The following is a 19,964-nucleotide window of genomic DNA, read 5'->3' as shown; positions in this document are numbered from 1 at the left end:
CTGGGCTGTGTAGTTATGAGAAGAAAACTGGAAAGCAAATAGAAGCTTGAATTTAATTCTTTTTAATGAAAACAGAATGTCTCTCTTTTTCTTTCTCGGGTAAATAGTTGTTTTTGCTGTTGGGGGCCTTGAAAGTCAGTGATGGGTCTCAGGTTATGCAGTTACTATGGAGAACACTGGTTTTCCCTGGATGCACCAGTAGCCCCACTCCATTTCAGTTTTTTCCCACCAAATTTACCTGCAAAGCTGAACTAACACCTCAGAAGCTCCTGTGATGGGTGGCATTTCCAGTGGAGGTTTCCCTGTCCCACGGTCACAGTGGGAATTCCATAGGTTTTGATTTGACACATGAGAAGGTGCAATTTCCTGAGCACAGATTTCCTGGCAATATGTTCCAAGGGACCTGGTGGAAGGGGCAGTGCCTGCCCTCTCTGTGGTGAGGATGAGAAGTGCTACCTGCCATGTGTGGGACAGGACAGGACCTGTTGTTCCTCCCAACATCACTGGTGACATGAAGGCCTCAGAACAAGGGACAAGTCCCAGACTGCAGACAACCAGAGCAGTAGGAACTGGACCAAAATCTGGGACAAGCCTGAAGACACCAGCTCCAGGGGATTCTGGCAGCTGGGGTGAAGCCCAAAGCACCCTGTAACAACCTCACTCTTAAAACTGTGGGCTTACAGACAGTGTTTTATCCTTGTAATGGACTGGGGAGCCTGCTCCCAGCATTGGGGTGCTGCTTCCCGAGCCCACAGCACAGGAAAGCAGGGACTAATCCTCAAGGAGCTTGGGATGGAGGAGTTTGTGACTGTTTTGTTTCAGTGCCCTTGCAGCAGAGCTGGTGTCTCACCCCTCAGCAGGTGCCGGCATCGCTTCCCGATGAGCTTTCTGCAGAGAAAAGTATTTCCCCCCAGTGCTGGGGACATTCCTTACAATTCCTGGCAAACACCAGGGCCTGACCTCCTCCCCTCGGGTGGGTGCCGAGCGGCCTTGAAGCCCAGCCAGGAGCAGCTCTTGTGCTCCCTGGAAATCTGGGATTTGAGGATGCACTTTGACATGAGGGCTGGTCACCCTGACAACACCCCCCGGCTGGGCTTTGAGGTTTTATTTTACAAAGAAAATTGTCCTGAGCTATTTTTAATTCTTCCTTCCAAGAACTGATATTGCAGGCAGGAATGAACTCCCAGATGATTTTATTTATTATTTTTTCCTTCAACTGAGCTGAACACCAGGGAATGCAGTTGCTGCTTCTCCACTCAGATTCTTCCTTGCCATCACTGAGTGAGGATTTGGTACCAGTGATGTAGCCCAGTGGCATCTGTTTGACACCAGCCTGTGTTTGGTGGCAGATGAGGAGGGAGATCCAGGCCCTGCTCACTTCACCAGCATCAGTCATGACCAAAAGACTGGAAGGAGTGTCTTAGCAAGGAGCTGTTTCTGGAAAAGGCTGGTTTTTTCTCAGCAGGGAGGGCCTGCAGCCTATCCTGAGGGGCTGGGACAGGGTCACACAGACCTTGGCTTCCCTACCCTGGTCATGCTGAGCATTAGCTAAGCCCTGACCGCCGTGGTATGGTGGTGGCAGCTGCCTTGGACATGGAGCCAGGGGAGTGATCTCTGTCAGTTATCCTGGAGAGGAGAGCTCTTCCCTCTCCCCAGCCACTCTAACAGCCTGAAATCCAGGCAGGGGCACCATCAACAGCTCCTAAAACATCTGAGTACAAGTAGGCAGCAATTCTCTGCTGATCTGGAGCCAAACAGGAGGATAATGGTTGTGGGAAGGGCAGAAGGATGGACGTGCCCCTTGGCAAGCAGGAGCTGCTCCCTGTCCCCCATCCAGGGGGCAGGAGCCCGGGGGGATGCCAGGGGAGGCCTGGGGTGGTATGGGATGCAGGAGACTTGGCTCACTCTGCCATAGATGCCAGGCTGAAGCCCCCCACCCTCCCCACTATTATTAGCACTTTCCTGGGGGATCAGATTTCAGGCAGGGATCAGTGGGAGAGGACAGTGTTGTGGGGGCAGTCAGGTCTTCTCCAGCTTTATTCCATGTGGTTCGTTGTCTCTGTGGTGTTAAATCCGTGAGTGGTCCCTCTCCTGCCCTTTCCAGGGGGGCTGGGGGTGCATGCCGTGGGCACTCCGTGCCAGAGCAAAGGATGTGCCCCGGAGTCCTCTCAGTTTCCTGTTTCCCTTGCTCTCCACTGTCAGCTCTTCTAACTCTTTCCTGTTTTTTCTTCATTTTGCAGCCCAAATAAAAGACTCTCCAGCAAGAAGGTGGCAAGGTAAGCCCATGCTCCTGTTCCTGCTTGCTTGATCTGTGTGAGCTGCTGGCTCCGCGGAAGGAGGACTCAAAATAAGCTTGAAGCGCCTTATTTCTGGATTTATTCCATAGCCCTGGGGAAAAGTGGGTTTAATTCTGATATAGTTTTTCTGAAATGGGTTTTCTCACCCATGCACACAGCTGAAGGCTGCTGGTTTCTTCCAGGACAAAATTGGGGTGCTTGTCCTCCCTCTCTGTCCTTCAGTGCCGTACCAGGGGCGTGTGGAGCAGAGTCCCTAGAAGGATATGTTCCCCTGGGCTGTCCCCTCCCCAGTGTCACCGTGGTGGGTCTCTAGGGGAGGGGGATTTCTCCAGCACCCAGAAAAAATCCAACCACTTTAGACAGTTCTTGGTCCTGTTTTACTTCACTTAGCACTTGACTTTGTGGGACCAGCCCCCCTCCCCCCTCAGTCTGGGGCATCCTGGGGGGCTGCAGGTAACCCTGGTTTAATGGTTTAACCCTGGTTTAAACCCAGGTTTAATTCTGTGTTGCTTCTGTCCTGTGCAACCACCTTGTCGTGGTCACATTTTCCTTGTGGGCACTTTGATCCCTGAGTGCACAGGGATGTATGATATATTCAGGCAGCTTGCTCTGAATCTCTGGGGCAGAGGATCCATCCATCCCCCTTGGTGACACCTGGTGCTTTCCTTTCCCAACTTCCCCATCCCTCCTGTTCCTGTGCTATCAGGATTTTAAGGATAAACTGGGTCATACCTCTGCTGTCCTGCCTCTGCTCTGCTCGGGAGAGAGATTTCCCTCTGCACTTGTTGGCTTTCTCTTTGCTTGTTTCCAAGCAGCACAGGGACACTGTGGAGGAACAGACAGCTCAGTTTGGGAATATTCATACTCTGTGCCCTGACACTCAGCTCCCTGTGCTGATCCTGTGCCTCTTCCTCCCCCTGTGCTCTCACACCTTTCCTTCTCCGTTTTTCCTGTGGTCAGCAATCTCCCCTGGCGTGATTTCCCCTCCTGGAAAGGAAGCAGCTCCTTGATATTACATTTCCTACTTCCAGTCATCTTACTTTCTAGAGCTTTGTTAAAAACACTGGCAGGAAGAAGGGTTGAAGGGAGCAGCCTGCCCCCAGGTTTCCTGTTTTAGGACTAGTTTTTGTCCTGTGGCACAGATAAATTAGGGAGGATTTGAGTTAAAGTTTTGGGAATTAAGGTCCCCTGTCTTTTGGGAGATTGAGCCCTCCTGGCCCTTGGCAAGATGCCATTCTGAGGCTGGGACACGTGGGCTTGGGTAAATATTGGTTAATTCGAGAGCAGTTGGGTTTAGTTTGTGATAAGGTGAGAGATAACAGGGCATTGCTGAGCCAGATCCTTAAGCACAGCTCAAAGCAAACCCTTTGTTGTAGACACTGTAATTGCTGCATAATCCCAAAACATTTTAAAAGGTCGATTTTGTTTTGGTTAGGGCTCTCTCCTCATTTTTGTTATCTGGGTTCTGCTCGTGCTGCTTCAGCCCTGTTGTGCTTGGCATGATTTAAATGACAAATGTGCCCGAGACTTTAAAATCTAAATATATACTGAGGGTGAGGATGCAAAATGAGACTGGGCCTTGGCTGTGGTCTCTTGGTAAATGCCAGTTGTGCTTGTGATTATTGGCATGGGCATATTGTGCAGTGGGATGAATTTGAGAGCCAATGTTACAAATTCCTAGGGAAAACTGAGGTTCAGAAGAGACCTTTGTGGTTTTCTCATCCATGTCCTGCTGAAAGCAGTGGGAGGGCAGAGTGTTTTCTTCTTGGTAGCACCTGCCTGGGGTTCCAGAGCTGGAATGCACCACCCTCCCCGTGGCAGTAGCTCCTCCCTGTGCCATGAGGTGCTGGAGCTGATCCACAGTGATGCCACGAGGGTGGTGCCCAATCCAGCTCCTCCCCGGGGTGTCCTTTAGCTCCTCACCGAGCTGGGGACACTGGTGTCACAAGGCCTTGCTAATGATTAGCTCACCCTGGGCTGTCCCGGGTGGGCAGGGGCGTTTTGCAACAGCTTTGGGGGGTTTTGCCCCCCTCCCACCCTGCCCTCCCCTTCTTCCGCACCTTATCAGTGTCAGAGCCAGTACTCTGGCCTGTGCTGGCTAATCCACGGCCTTGGGATGTTCATAAAGAAAGAAAGTGGAAAGAGGGAGCTCTTATCTCTTGCCATTCCAAAGAGCAAGAGCAATGATCCCGGTATGAAGTCCCAGGAGCCGTGTCCACGTCCGCGCTCCCTGTTATCCCCGTTCTCCGGGTGCTCCGAGGTGCCAGACTTCTCGGGAGAGCTGGGTGGTGAGGGGGACAGCTGTTCTGCCAGGGGCCTGCCCGCACCTTCCTCCGCTGGAAATCCAGTAGCCCGAGGAGCAGTGCTGCTAAATCCCGTGGGAGGAGGTGGTGGTGGCTGCGGGGGGGCAGGAGGGGCTGTCCCCTGATGTCCCCATGGCCGTGATGTTGGCGCTGATGCCGCTGCTGCTCTGGGTCGGGGTGGTCTGTCTCTGTTTTAGGCAGCTGCACCAGACAAGCTCGCTGGCCGTGGGGGTGATGGAGGAGTCCTACCAGGACAACCTGGAGTGCACGGACGAGGACATCACAGACAAGGTGAGAGGCTTCCTTTCCTGGCCATGCTCTGCCTGTGCCATCAGGAGACAGCTGATTTTATGGTGGTCCTGCTGGGTTTTTCTGAGGTGTTAAGAGATAAGGATTATAGGACAAGATGGGAGCAGGGCAGGAGCTCAGGGGAGCTGTCTGTGCTGTCCTGGCAGAGTCAGTGCCTTGCAGTGCTCCCAGATCCACAGGCAGGGTCAGGCTGTGCAGCTCCTCTGGGTAGGTGGGTGCAGGTGGGACATAGAAAGCCATTGAGGGGATGGAGGATGAGAGCACTCCAGGGATTGCAGAGCTCCTGTGCTGGGTCAGGAGGTGACACTGGAGCCTTCTCCAGGGGTGGTGGCTGTCCCAGCGTGTCAGGAGGAGGGAGGGCTGTTTACAGCCCTGCATTTTCACTTCTCCTTCACAAAACAAGATGTTCTCAAATTCTGCTTTTCGGAGTCAATTTGCCTGATGTGAAACAAGAACTTCCTTTCCTTGCACACTCTGCTTGTGCCATCAGGAAAAGCTGATTTTGTGCTGGGCCTACTGGGTTTTACAGGGGTGTTACAAGAAAAGAGTTACAGGATAAGATGGGAGCACAGGAGAGCTTTTGTTTTGAGTACCCCTACCTAAAAATAGGGGAAAGAAGCTGTGGGAAAGAAGGAGAATTAAAGATAGGTGAATTGGGGCTTGTGTAAATGTCTGCTGCGGTCCTGAAACTCCTTGGAAATGGCTTTTTAATTCTAGAATATGAATAGAGAGCTACATGTGAAAGAGAAATACATGTGTGTGTGGCTGCACTTGGAAATAATTATAACGCACAGAAGGCCTTTAAAAAATAATTAAAAATCAAACATTTTTCCAAGCCTAAAAATTGAAAAAAATACTCATATTCCCTAAGGCAGTTAACTTGGGAAACCATGGATGTAGTGCTGGGAAAGGCTTTGGTCTCTGCATGGTTTTTTTTAATATTCACACGTCTCTTGCCCCTCTCCAAGAGCGGTGGTTTGGGTTTTGCAGATGTGTTTCTAGTTGCCTCTCCTCCATGATTGTTTTGTATGGGTGTAACTGGGATTTGAATGAATGAAATGCAAATACAGCTGGAATAAAGCCTGCATAGGTACAGGGAGAAAACCCCTCACCTCTGATCCTTCCCCACCATCTGGCATTGCCCACTCCTATGTGACTTTATTTATCTGTAAATGCAGGGGTTTGGTTTTGTTCCAGGCAGTGGAGTATGGATGCAGCAGAGCTCTGGAGATCCCTCTAGGCTCCATTTAGGATGTCATCAGGAAAGAGTTGAAGAAAGGAAAGAATGAAGTGTTTGGCCCTGTACTGGTACATGGGAGACATCAAAAGATGGGTGGAAAGGATGTTTTATAAGGATGCTTTAGATCAGGGCACGGCTGCCCCATTCCTGTGGCAACCCTCCGTTTTTGAGGATGGTTCTGGGAGCTGCTCTGGGTTCAAGGAGGCCCATCCCAGCGGGTTCAGGGCTGGGTGGCTGATCCTCCCTGTCCCTCCCCACAGGTGGTGTTCCTGGAGAAGCGGGTGACGGAGCTGGAGAAGGACACGGCTGCCAACGGGGAGCAGCACAGCCGCCTCCGGCAGGAGAACCTGCAGCTGGTGCACAGGTGAGAGCCTGGCAGAGCATCACCTGGAGAGCCCCTGCCCATCCATGTCCTGCTGCATCCATCCTAAATCCAGAGCACAGCCCTGCTAGAAAGAAAACTGACTCTATCCCAGCTGAAAGCAGGACACAGTGCCTTTTAGATTTTATATAGATACGTTTTATGTGCTTCCCCAGCCCATGTGTCTGTCCTTAAAGGTCTCTGGAGCTCCAGGATTTGGCTTTTGGCTTTTTTTTATACATGGCTTTTAATGACCTGAAGCTGTGTCAGGGCAGGGTGAGGTTGGATCTCAGGAAAAGGTTCTTCCCCCAGAGGGTGGTTGGGCACTGAACAGGCTCCCCAGGGCAGTGGGCACAGCACCAAGGCTGCCAGAGCTCAGAGAGTGTTTGGATGATACTCTCAGAGACAGGGTGGGATTATTGGGGTGTCTGTGCAGGGCCAGGAGTTGAACTCGATGATCCTTCTGTGTCCCTTCCATCTCAGGATACTCTGTTTTTATGTTTATTTTTTCATTATATGTTTATCTGTTTATTTATACATTAATATATAAAATATGCTTTCCTGCCCCATTTGTCCCTCCCTAAAAGTTTCTGGAGCTCCAGGGGCTTGGCTTTTTTATACATGGGACACTCCAGAAAACCACAGGGAAGTCGTGCTGCTTGGAAGGCTTCCCATTCCAGGGGGACACACACTTCATCCTTGCTTTCTGCAGACTCTTTCTGGCCCTTATTTCACCCAGTAGCTCTGGGTGGGAGGCACTGCCAAGTCGCTACAACCCGTCTCCTCCCTCCCCACAGCCAGCCCTGATCCCACTGCTGCCAGATCCTGGCAGGGGTGCAGCCCTTTGGATCCCACATGATGTAATATCTGTCTGTACTAATCTCCAGGGCCCCTCTCTCCCAGGGTGTATTTACCCTGGGCAGATAAACCCAGCTGGAGTTTATCTATAGGGCTCTAAGGCTGTTAAATAACAGTCGTGTCAGGGATCTGAGGGATCCAAACAAAGGTTTTCCTAAGCCCTGATAAGCTTTGGAGTGAGGGAAATGTTTTCACTTGAGCAGCTTGGCCCAAAAATGCCAATTTTCTTTGAGTGGAGTAAAGTCCTGACTGTGCTCCCTGATGGAGAGGAGTTGGTTCATCTGGGAAAAGCCTTCATCTGGGCAAAGCCTTTGCATAAATTCCAGCTCCTTGTCTCATCCCTGGAAGTGTTCAAGGCCAGGTTGGATGGGGCTCTGAGCAGCCTGGCCTAGTGGAGCCAGGCTGGGAGAGCTGGGGGGGTTCACCTGGAAAAGAAAAGGCTCCAAGGAGACCTGAGAGCCCCTTGCAGGGCCTAAAGGGGCTCCAGGAGAGCTGGAGAGGGACTTGGGACAGGGGATGGAGGGACAGGACAAGGGGGAATGGCTTCCCACTGACACAGGGCAGGGTTAGATGGGATATTGGGAAAAAATTCTTCCCTGTGAGGGTGGTGAGGCCCTGGCACAGGTTGCCCAGAGAAGCTGTGGCTGCCCCATCCCTGGGAGTGTCCAAGGCCAGGTTGGACAGGGCTTGGATTCACCTGGTCTAGTGGAAGGTGTCTCTGCCCATGGCAGGGGGTGGCACTGGATGATCTTTAAGGTCCCTTCCAACCCAAACTGCTCTGGGATTGTGTTATTGCAGTTCTGGTGGCACACAGGGAATGGTGACCTGCAGAACCTGTATTTTTTGTTGGAGACATGAAAGAGTGAGAAGAAGGAGGGTTGGGGCTGTTGTCATCTCTTACCTGGGTGATGAGATCACTTCATGGTAGAAACAGCTGAAGGAGGATTTCTCTGCCATGGCCACTACAGGTGGAACCACAACCTTGGGTCTTATTTGTGGATTAGATGATCTGAAAGCTCTTTTCCGACCTCAATGACTCCATGAGATTCTGATTGAATAGCTTGCTCAGGGTGACCCACAGGTTGTGGGTTACAGAATGATTACTGTGCTTCCTCCCTCACTTCCCCCTTTAAAGGATTCTGATGCAGCCTGGGGACTTAAAAAACTAGTCAGAGACACACCAGCAGACAACCTGCCTTGTTTCATTTTCTTTGCCTGTTTTGCTCAGCATTTGGGTCGTTGGGGGTTTCCTGGACTGTCCCACTGCATCTGCTGGGAGGGAGTGAAGCTGTTGGAGATGGTGATCGGTGTATTTTCCCTGAAATCTTGCTGTACTTCAGAATCTGCTTCTCCCAGCTCATCTGTGGGGTGGGAAAGGGCTGGGAAAAGAGCCTGGTCCCTCCCTTCGGATGGCAGTGGGCCTAAGGAATGCTTAATCCTCTCTTTCTCCTTTCTGCAGAGCAAATGCTCTTGAGGAACAGCTGAAGGAGCAGGAGCTGAGGGCTGACCAGACCCTCCTGGAGGAGATCAAGAAGCAGAGGGAGCTGCTCAGCAAAATGGAGAGGGAGAAGAGCATCGAGATCGAGAACCTGCAGGCCAGGTGGGGCTGGGCAGGGCTGGGTGGGGGCAGGTCCCCTGGACCCCCAGGTACACACTGGAATCTGTGTACAGGCCTTTGGGGGGACAAGGTGAGGTGGACTGTGAGTTTAGGTTGGTTCAAGGTGTAACTGAAGTCATTACAAACCCTGAATTTTGTCTATTTTTACCTTTGTTCCAAAATCAAGCTCCTCCATGGACCTCATCGTGGATTCTTTATTTGAATTTCCCTGCCGCAGTTTAAATTTAGCTCTTGTCCTCTATCCATGTACCTGCCCACAGCATGTGAGGAGGGGGGTTATTAGTGCTTGTTCCCATAAATGACTCCTGGAGGTACATTTGATGCCCAGATATTTTACACCTTGATAGAAACAAGCAGGGAAAGAATTGTCCCAACAGACAGAGTGTCCCAGCCAGGGTGCTTCATGCTGCCTGTTGGATTCCAAAGGAAATAGTGATGTCAGAGAGGTTTCAGTTATTTAACAGGTTTTTTTTTCAGCTTTTCCAGAATGTTTTGCTGTTCAGCCCCTGCAGTCAATGAAAGATGAAGACAGTGGAGTTTTTTAGCCAGTCACCATTACATGGATGTTCCTTTTCCTGGGACTGTGAACCCAAAGCCCTCTCTCAACCCTGATATCTCTGGTGCTGAGGCTTGTCCAGGCACTGATAAAGCCCTTGGGACAAGGAATAGCATTGGACCTGATAGAGAAGGGCATGACATTGGCCAACAGGCTTGTCAGGATCACATGAGTGTCCCTCTCTTTCCCCTTAGAGCAGAAATAATGGAATTCTCAGGGTTTGCTTTGAACAGATCCTGGTTCAATATTCCTGGTGGTGTTTTCCCTGTGTCTCCCCCCCGTGGGATGCTGGGTGGGTGTCTCACAGCTGGTTCCCATGGCAGGCTGCAGCAGCTGGATGATGAGAACAGTGAGCTGAGGTCCTGCGTGCCCTGTCTGAGAGCCAACATCGAGAGGCTGGAGGAGGTGAGGCCCAGGGGGTGCCCAGGACGGGCTGGGGATCTGGGTTTGGGATGAAATTCTCATTTCCATGACCGTGAGATCCATCTGGTGTAACAAACAAACCAGCTGCTTCCAGTCCCTGCAGACCCCGCTCTGGACCAGCACTATCCCAGACCACTGTCTGTGCAGGCTCCCACTGTTTAGCTTGGAAGCTGGGAATAAAACCCCTAATTAATCTCTCTGTGTCAGTGGCTGCTCCTGAGGGGACTCATGCCCTCTTGTGGAAGCTTGTCCCCATCCCTGTCCCCTTTCCTGTGGCTCCAGTCCACTGCAGGGGAGGAGGAGGAGCAGATGCTTCATCTCCATATCCTGGGCTTTGCAAGTTGAGCCTTCAAAGATCTGTGACATCTCCCAGACTTTCCTCCCTCCCACCCTGCTCAGGATCCAAAGCCATGCAGGTGCTGGTGGGACTGGGATGGGAGGCTTCCTGAGGCATCACAGTCCACGGATGGACAAGATCCTCATTTTTGGAGATAACGTGGGCTGTGGATGTGACAGTCTGTACAGAGACTACATTTTGTTTCTGCCAAGCTTGTGGCAGAATTAAGGTTAAAATTGAAATCAAACTTCCCTGCCCAGTTGAAGGGTCTGGAGCATTTTATCATGTTTAATCCCACGGGAGAGTGCTGCAGCTCCATCCCTCCTGACCTGGCCACCATGAAGTGGTCTTCATCTACCAGGACCTTGTGAGCACAGTTGAGGCTGGGGGCAGGAAAATTCTGTGGCTCTGAGGACAAATTCCTTGCCTTGGTTTTCTTTCAGCCATGGGAAGTTGGTTTTGATCCATAATCTCCCTGCAGAGCTGCTCTTCTCCACAGTTACTGGGATTAAGGAGAAGCAAGAGGTGCAATTGCTGCCCCTTTCTGCCAAGGAGAAGCCCAGCTCATGAGCAGCTGCTTGTCCAGTGCCCCAAATCAGGATTTTGTTGTCAGTGTTCCTTTTCCTGCTGATGTGTTGCCTTTGATGCTCTGCTCCATGGACCAGGACACCCCAGACCCAGCAGCTGGAGCTGCCCCACAGAGCTGCTCCTCACCCCTTCGTGCCATGGGCCATCTATCGCCAGCACTGGGTGGGGTCTTGGGGTATTTTTGGATTTCTGAAAGCCAAAACCTTTCCCATGAGGCTGGAAACCAGGAGCCCAGGGAGGGGGCAGTGAGCTGGTCACAGGCAGAAGGTGCTGCTGTACAGGGCTGTTGGCATCTTTACCTGCATCCCAAACCTTCAGCCAAGGCTTTGACAATAAGAAGGGGACAGAGCTGGCTGTGTGTTTTACATCCTGGCTTGAACTGGTCCTGTTCCTTCTTGGATCAGCCCCCAGTTAAAACCTTTCATATCTGAAACCGAGAATGAGCAAGGGGAGGCAAAGATCTCGGGTCTGTGGCTTTTCAGAAATGCAAACTGAAGGAGCCTTATGGTTTAATGTCTCCCCTTGGCCTGGAGCCCCTGTGCTGGCCCCAGTCCCTCCCAGCCTGTCCCATGCCAGCATCACACTTCCCAGAAAATGGCACAAGTGTGGATATTCCTGTGGATTTGTTCTGGACTCATCTCACACTGCCTCTCTCAGTGCTATTTTGGTGTGTGGCTGCCGAAGCTCTCAGGCTCCAGAGCCCTCAGCAAATGCAATCCCAGCAGGCAGAGCATCCTTGTCCATCAGGAGAGGATCCTTCCCTGCAGAGCTCAGCGTGTGCTGCGCTCCTGAGTGAGTGGGAAGAGCCCTGGCAGCGCCGAGCGGAGCCAAACCCTGTCACTGGTGCCTTTTGTGTCATTACAGGAGAAGCAGAAGCTGCTGGATGAGATTGAAGACCTCACTGTGCAGCTCACTGAGGAGCAGGAGAAAAAGAGGAAGATGGGGGACAAGCTGAGTCAGGAGAGGCACCAGTTCCAGAAGGAGAAGGAGTCGACGCAGGAGGTGAGTAGAATCTGTGCCTGCCACAGCCCTGCCCTGCTAGTCACCCAAATTAGGGCTGTGTGGGAAAGTTGGCCTTGGCAGCCTCTCCAGAACAGGTATAATGGGAGCCCTTGGTGCTGCCTGGGCAGAAGAAGGTCGTTCAGCAGCTGAACTGCATCACATTGGTCACTTTTGCCTGAATTTTGTTAAAATTCATCCGAATTTTAATACCATATCTGCAAAAGGGGGCTGTGCCACCATGGCCCCTTGCTTTCCTGCCTGGAAGGAGTGGTGGCACAAGGACAGTGACAATGGCACATGGAGCCAGCAGGCAGGAGGAGAGGGGTGTGGGGCTGCTTGGGTGAGAGCTGCCAGCTCCTGAGTGCCTGGGAACAGGATCACATCCCTCCAGTCCTTCCATCATCTGTAGTAGGGTAGTACTGGTAATTCCAGCTGGAGGCTCAAGCAGGGTTTGGTGGCAGGAAAGGAGCTTTGGGCCTCAAAGTGGAAATTACTGTCACTGTGGTGACACTGAGAGCACTGTGGTGAGCTGGGGACTCAATGCTGGGGCAGGAGGGAGATGTCTGAGGAGATGCCCACATTGCTGGGAGGTCTGTGCTGCTGCACACCCCAAACCAGCATCTCTGGGGCTCCATCAGGGTCATTACAGGGCTGAGCTCATGTATTTAAATAGCTCCCCATCTCCTTCTTGCTGGAGGCTTCAGGGAAGAAGGGGCCACCATGTGTCCCCCAGAAAGGGACTTAATCATAGAATCATGGAATGGTTTGGGTTGGAAGGGACCTTAAAGCTCATCCTTAAAGCTCAGCCCTGCCATGGGCAGGGACACCTTCCACTAGCCCAGGTTGCTCCAAGTCCTGTCCAACCTGGCCTTGGGCACTTCCAGGGATGGGGCAGCCACCGCTCTTTACGACGACCCTGCTGCAGCCACAGATGGGGCTGTTCCCAGCCAGGGACAGCCCGTCTGTCACACCAGCCATGACCAGAGGGTGCTGCCGGGTTTTCAGGGGCTGTGGCACTCATTTGTCCCCTTCCCTTGCTCTGCAGCTCATTGAGGACCTCAGGAAGCAGCTCGAGCACCTGCAGCTCTTCAAGCTGGAGGCAGAGCAGCGGCGAGGCCGGAGCAGCAGCCTGGGGCTGCAGGAGTACAACAGCAGGACACGAGAGACAGAGCTGGAGCAAGAGATCAAGCAGCTCAAGCAGGTGGGGAAGGCTGGGCAGGGAGGGAAGTGATTTCCTGGCACCAAGGAGGGGTCAGCAGGATCTGGGGGCTCCCTTAGATGGAGTGGATCCAAGAGCCCACTGCTTTCTTGCTCTTCTCTCCTGGGACAGGGAGTTTGGCTCCTTCTTCTGAGGGACAGCATGTACACTCAGGAGCCCTTCCCTCTGCTGTGCCCCCTGAATCTTCCCATCTCATGATTCCAGAGGTTCTCCAGGCTCTGCTGAAGTGGAGTCAGGAGGCCCTGTGCTGTTTGCAGTGTTGTGTGAGCTGTGTTAGGATGGAAACTCCTCCCTTCCCAGGCTGGATGAGCTCTGAGGGTGCTTCAGCATCTGGTTTGTCTCTGTGAACAGGATAACAGGAACCTGAAGGAGCAGAATGATGAACTGAATGGGCAGATCATTAACCTGAGCATCCAGGGAGCCAAGAACCTCTTCTCAGCCTCCTTCTCGGAATCCCTGGCAGCAGAGATCAGCTCTGTCTCCAGAGATGAGGTATGTGCCATGAGGTGCTGCTGCCCTCACACTGTACCTTCCCGGGCTGGCTGGGGCATTCCCTGTGCCTTCAGCCTGAGAGGGCCTGGGAGGAGCTGATGTGCCCTGTCTGTAGTCTAGCTCACTCCCAAAGCTCACCTGAAAGATGGCAAGAACAAAGAAGTCCCCACACAACTCTTTGCAGAACTTGCAGGACTTAACCTGCCTCCCAGCCCTCCTTCCTGGGAACAGGGAACCTACTCCCTGCCAATTTGCTGATACTGGCAGCTCTGCCTTGCCTGCCTCATGACAGCCTTCCCATTCCCAGGACAGACCAGCCACCACAGGGTGTGTCTGTCTGTCTGGAGCTGTCTTAAATCCCCCAGGAGCCAGGACATCCACCCTGGAGATCCCAACTTCTCTGGATGTGTCCTCCCTGTACCCCAGACTCTGGTGGCCCTGCTTATGAGACTCCAAGAAGTGGGGAAACACACCGGGATATTTTGGGGGTCCAGTGGAGTTGTGATGCTCTCTGCTTTGTTCAGGCTCCTGACTGGCTGAGAGGAAGGACAAGAGCAAGCAGAACCAGTTTTTCCTATGCCCTTAATGGTCAGGAATATCCCAGGCCACAGTGAAGAACAGGGGAAACATCCATGGGTGCACAGAGCCATGGGAAGCCCTGGGCAGTGTCAGGCAGTGACCTCTCCCTCCCTTTCTCCCTCCTTTGCAGCTCATGGAAGCAATCCAAAAGCAAGAGGAGATCAACTTCCGCCTGCAGGATTACATCGACAGGATCATCGTGGCCATCATGGAGACAAACCCCTCCATCCTGGAAGTCAAGTAAGGGCGGCCACCAGCCGCCAGCTGCACGCTCGTCATGTGGGTTTGGTGCTCTGAGAGGATGAAGAGGGACTCCAAATGTCTTTGCTCTTGATGAAGGCACAAGGAAGCAACAGGTCGGGGGGTGAATGAGCCACGGACCAGGGAAAAGGAAAACCAGCAGCCAGGCTTTGTTGTCTGACTCCGTTATTTTGAAGCCCTTCTGGTTTTTGGAGGGCTGAAAGGGAACCTGGAGAAGGAACACAGGCAACGCACACCTGGAGGAAGCACCTGTGGCGCTGGGAACTGTCCTGCCAGGCGTCGGACCCTCTGGCACGCGGGGCACGAGCAGGAGCTTGCCACGTGTAGGGTGTGAGGAGAGGGGTTCTCTGAACTGCGGGATGACGGGATGGAGACGGGAGCGGCAGCGCTGACTTTCCCTCGCTGCCCTGTCCTACTGTGCCAAAGTGTCCCTGACACACTCACTCGCTGGGGCAGAGCTGGGAACGAGGGAAGTGTATCCCAGACTTGCAGAGGGTTGGGGTTTGGGTTTGTTCTGTTTTATTTTTAATTAACTTAATGCAAATGTCCTCATCTGGCTGGCGCAGCCCATCCTTGCCCTGCTGCTCCTGCTGGGCCGGGGTGCATGCAGAGCCCTCACCGCTGGCAGGAGCAGCCCTGGGAGCGGCCGCTCTGGGGACAGGGTGTGAGTGCACTTTGTCACCTGCCTCCTTATTTATTTTTGCTGTCTGTGGCTCAGTCCCGTCGGGAGGGCTTGGACTCCCGGCTCCAATCCCTGCTCCCCAGTCCTGACCCTTCTGCCGCGGGGTCCGTGGGTGCCCGTGGAGCTGGAGTGGCTCCGGGGGGAGCAGCCACTCGTCCCCAGCTGGAGACAGACACACAGGCGCTGTCTGTCCATCCCACAGGCACCTGGGGAAGGCTGCAGCTCTTCACCCCACACTGGAGGCTGGACCTGGCCACCTCCCCTTGTCCTTATGGGGACATGCAGCACTTTGGGATCTATGGAGAGGCCCGAGCTCCCCACATCGCTTCTCAGAGTCCCTGGCCTGGGGACAGTGGCTGTGCCATTCCCACCCGGAGCAGGGCTCTGCTGGTCATAGCTGCAGTCCTGGAGGGGAGCTCGCTCAGGCCGCCTTTCCCTGCTGTTTCCCTGGGCTGGGGCAGGGGACGGAACAGCCGCGCTCATTCCTCATCCCTGGCATCAGCCTGGGCTGGAATCTCAGTGCCACTGGGGAGAGGAGACAGAGAACACCACAGCAGCTCCCTGGGAAACAAAAGCCATGTTTACACCAGACAGCTCTGGGCTTGCTGGCACAAGCGGCCGTGGCGCAGCGTGACCCCGGAGCAGCCACTGAACCACCCCGCTCCTCTCCAGCTCCTGGGAGGAGACAGCCAGCGGAATCCCAGGGATCCGGCTTCATCCAGCGGTTCTTTTTCCTGCCTGTCAGGTTTTAGGAATGCCAGAGTGGCCTGGAAGCAGAAGCCACAGCGATCCCAGGGGAGGGGGTTCCTGCTCCTCGCCAAACCCCTTTCAGCACCTCCTGGCTGGCAGAGCCCTCTCGGGGTGACCCTGCCCGGGGGACGTGGCCGCTGCCACAGCCTTACCCCGGAGGAACCGGCGAGCCACGGCCACGGCACCTCGGGGTGCTCAGCCCCACGGCCTCGGGAGAGGTGCAGTGGGGCCGGGGTGAGCCCTGAACCCCGGGGCAGCTCCTGCACCCCTGGGACTCCCAGGCACCCACTCCCTCCCTCCCTGCCCCGAGTCCACGGGAAGAAGCCACGTAATGTACATTTCCAGAGAAGCTTTGGGTGTAAATCAGTGTATACTTGGAGAGGGAAAATTTTTCTATCTTGTAGAGTAGGTATTTTTATAGAATGAAGGTTGATCCATTTTTTTAATACTTTAAAAGAGGAGAGAAATGTATCTGTGTATACACAAAAGCATATATATATATATATATATATGTATAAATATATAAATATCGGAGATCTGCCTTTCTTGACTTGGGATCCTGGATCCCCAGGTCTCAAACAATTGTGATTTTTTTCCTGTCGCTCTCACAGAGGTACTGTAACTGTAAATAAGCACCAGGAAAAAGTTTTAAGCAAACAATAAGCACTGACTTGCACATTCACCATGCTTTAAAAGCCCTATGGAGAGAAAAAAAAAAAAAAACAAAACGAAACAAAAACTGTACATCCCAAAAATGTTCCTCTTTCCCCATCGGTATGTGAAGGAAATCCCCCCAAAAAAGAGGCAAAAACAGTATTGTCTTAAATGATGTATCAATTCTTGTCGGATTAAAAGCTGTTACTATTCCTGCCCAGAGACTTTTTTTACGCAGGGGTGGGGTAGATTGAAGCATCCTGAGTGTCCAAGTGCTGGATCTCCAGTGGGGGTGGATGGAGTGGAAATGCTCCTGCACTACGTGTGCCCTGATTTTGGGAGGGTGAGGATGGGGAAGGCTGGGCCTGGCTGGCTCTGGAGGGGTCAAGATCAGAGGGAGCCAAAATCTTCCCCCAGCCCAGCTGTGCATGGGAATGGGGGCATTCTCCCTTCACCTTCCTGGAGGGTCCACATGGGATGAGGGACTTGTGGAGCTGATCCTGCTGCCCAGGGATTGGGCAGGCTGAGACAGGGACACACCTGGGGGCTGCTCCAGGCAGGAACACAGAGCTTTCCCTTCTACACCGGGAAAAACCCCTCAGAGCACTCAACTGTTCTGAACTGCTCCAAAAATCCCTTAAACACTCTCTCCCACCCTGTTAAGCTGCTCCACACCCCTTTAAGCCTCCCCCCCACCCCCTCCCCGCCCCTATAAGCCACCCCTAAAGGGCCTGAACGTGCAAAATTCCCTCTCGGCTCCTGCCGTGCCTCCGGATAGCTCCAGCCTGTTCCTCTCAACTCCTCCGAGCAGCCCTGGAGCTGCTGCAAAGAGCTCCAAGGGCCTCTGTGCTGGGGACTGGCTCTGACACACCCTGAGTGCTCTGAAACCCCCCAAACTGTTTCAAACTGCTCCACACTGCTCTGAGCAGCACCAGGGCTACAAAACATCCCTGAGCTGCCCTAAATCAACCCAGAGCTGCTCCAGAACATCCCAGAGCTGCCTTTTAAACATCCTGGAGCTGCCCTAAAACATGTCCTGAGATGCTCTAAAATGTCCCTTGAGTTGCTCCAAAACATCCCAGAGCAGCTGTAAAACACCCCAGAGGTGCTTTGAAGTGTCCCTGAGCTGCTTTAAAATACCCCTGAGCTGCTCTAAAACATCCCTGAGCACCTCTAAAGCACTTCTGAGCATCTCTAAAGAACCTCTGTACCACTTTAAACTGCTCTACACCCTCCAAGGAGCTCTAGTGTGCACCAAAGATTTCCCTAAATAACTCTAAAACATCAAAAAAAATTCCTCTGAAATCTCAACCTCCAACAACTTGAAGGTGCTCTAGAAATGGGATAATTAAATAGCTCTGGTAGTATCTGTGCTGTGGAAGGACAGAGCTCTGGGCAGCACTGAACCACTTGAATTGCTCAAATAGCTCTCATGCTCCTCAAACCAGTCCTAAAAGGCCCCAAACTGCACCGAAGTAGCACTTGAAGTCCTCTAAACTCTTCTAAAACTCCTTGAAATAGCTCAAAATGGATCACAGAAAAGGTCTGGTGGCAGCTCTGAAGCACTCCACGCCTCCTCTGTGTGGTTGTGAAACACTTCGAGTGCTCCAACACCCCCCGAAAGGCCCCTGAAGCCCCTCCAGGCCTTCTCCATGCACCTCTCAACAGCATTAAAACTTTTCAGTAACATCTCTAAAGTTCTCAGTTTGAAACCACCCTAAAGCCCCTCTGAACAACACCAGAGGGGCACAAGCAACACTGAAACAGCTCCAAAGCTGCTCAAAACTCATCAAAAAATACTCATAGCTGCTCCAAAGTGTTCCAGCTCTTCTTTGCCTCCTCTGAAAAAGGGTTTGAACAGCTTGAAACCTCTCCAACCTCTTCAAAACTGCTCCAGAAAAGTCCTAAGGCTCAAAGGTCTCTGCATCCTTCAGAACAGCTCCAGAGCTGGTTCCAGCCCAGCTCCTGCCACACTCCAACCCTTCCACCCAGCTCAGTGGGCTCAGCGCTCCAACACACCCCCAGTGCTGGGGCAGTTCTGGGCCCCTCACAACAAGAAAGCCATGGAGGGGCTGGAGCGTGTCCAGGGAAGGGAACAGAGCTGGAGCACCAGGAGCAGCTGAGGGAACTGGGGGAGCTCAGCCTGAAGAAAAGGAGGCTCAGGAGGGACCTTCTGGCTCTGCAACCCCCTGACAGGAGGGGGGAGCTGGAGGGAGGTCAGGCTCTGCTCCCAGGGAACAAGGGACAGGATGAGAGGAAACGGCCTCAAATTGTGCCAGGGGAGATTTAAATTGGATATCGGGAAAATTTCTTCACAGAAATGGTGGTCAGGCCCTGGCACAGCTGCCCAGGGCAGAGGTGGAGTCTCCATCCCTGGAGGGATTTAAAAGCCGTGTGGATGTGGCACCGGGGCACATGGGTTAGTGATGGCCTTGGCAGTGCTGGGGGATGGTTGGATATGATGATCTCAGGGACTTTTCCAACCTAAATGATCCTGTGATTCTGAGAGCACCTTCAAATGCTCCCAAAGCCTGGACATGACCAAGGCCACTACAGCCCTGTCCCACGTTCCCTGGTCGTGTTCTGTGTCTCTACAGCAGGATCTGGCAGGACCCCATGGCCATGTCCTGGCTGTGCCCCCTGCCCCGTCCAGCACAGGAATGTGCTCCATGTGCTCCGACTGCCGGGTGTTCCCTGCAGGGTGGGGAGGGCAGAGCTTTGCTGCAGGACCCTGTTTGGAGAAGGGATTTCTAGCTCCTTCCTCTTCCACATCTGCTGCCGATCCCCTCCCGGGGTGGGGCTGGGACAGAGTTGACCCTTGGCAGCCGGGCTGGGAGGGATGATGCCCCCCACCCTGGGCTAAGGGGGGCAGCCCCAGGGCAGCCTCTCACCCCGAGGTGCTGCCTGAGTCACCGTGTGGGCAGGAGTGGGGTCCCCTGCAGCTGGTCCTCAGGATGCTCCAGGAGTTCCAGCATAGGACACAACCCCTGGAAGGTACAGCATCACACCAGAGGCTGGTGACACTCCAACAGACCCCCCCACGCCCAGCCGGGAGGCAGTGACAGGCAGCTCTGCCTGCTCCAACCCATCTTCCTCCTCTTGCTCCAGGACGGAAATTCCTGGGGGAGCAGAACTTGTGGAGCACAGCCCCCCGGGATCCACAGCCTGCCTGGGACCTCCCTGCCCCAGCCTGCCCAGAACCTCCACCCCAACTGCCTGGAACTTCCCTAGCCTGGCCAGCCCCCCGTTACAGCCTCCCTGCCTGGGACCCCCAGCCTTCCCGGGGACCCCCAGCCTGGGGCTGCAGCATCCCAGTGCCCCGGGATGGGGGTGGGGGCGGCAGGGCCGCCGGAGCTCCGGGAGCCGGGCTGGGCGAGGCGGGGGGGTCTCGGGCCGGGGCGGGGGCGCAGGCGGGACCTCCCCCCTCCCTTTCTC

At 53.6% G+C, this 19,964-nt stretch overlaps 1 protein-coding gene across 5 annotated transcripts in view; it reads left to right on the top strand.

Annotated features, from left to right (window-relative positions):
- RAB11FIP3 (RAB11 family interacting protein 3) overlaps positions 1-16,746 on the top strand; it is a 78,333-nt gene extending 61,587 nt beyond the window's left edge. For 4 of the 5 annotated variants that reach the window (XM_032704172.1, XM_032704173.1, XM_032704175.1 and 1 more), the window contains 9 exons: positions 2,241-2,276; positions 4,798-4,891; positions 6,410-6,513; positions 8,828-8,968; positions 9,866-9,947; positions 11,755-11,892; positions 12,938-13,093; positions 13,463-13,603; positions 14,313-16,746. In XM_032704172.1, the coding sequence (XP_032560063.1) occupies positions 2,241-2,276; positions 4,798-4,891; positions 6,410-6,513; positions 8,828-8,968; positions 9,866-9,947; positions 11,755-11,892; positions 12,938-13,093; positions 13,463-13,603; positions 14,313-14,426 (1,006 nt within the window). In that variant the 3' untranslated portion in view covers positions 14,427-16,746. The remainder of the gene's footprint in view (positions 1-2,240; positions 2,277-4,797; positions 4,892-6,409; positions 6,514-8,827; positions 8,969-9,865; positions 9,948-11,754; positions 11,893-12,937; positions 13,094-13,462; positions 13,604-14,312) is intronic. The other variant, XM_032704171.1, reaches the window with a different exon arrangement.
- The last annotated feature ends 3,218 nt before the right edge of the window (positions 16,747-19,964 follow it).

Source organism: Chiroxiphia lanceolata, chromosome 16 (genome assembly GCF_009829145.1).
Source record: "Chiroxiphia lanceolata isolate bChiLan1 chromosome 16, bChiLan1.pri, whole genome shotgun sequence".
Lineage (NCBI taxonomy): Eukaryota > Metazoa > Chordata > Aves > Passeriformes > Pipridae > Chiroxiphia > Chiroxiphia lanceolata.
This window is presented reverse-complemented; position numbering and strand designations above follow the sequence as displayed.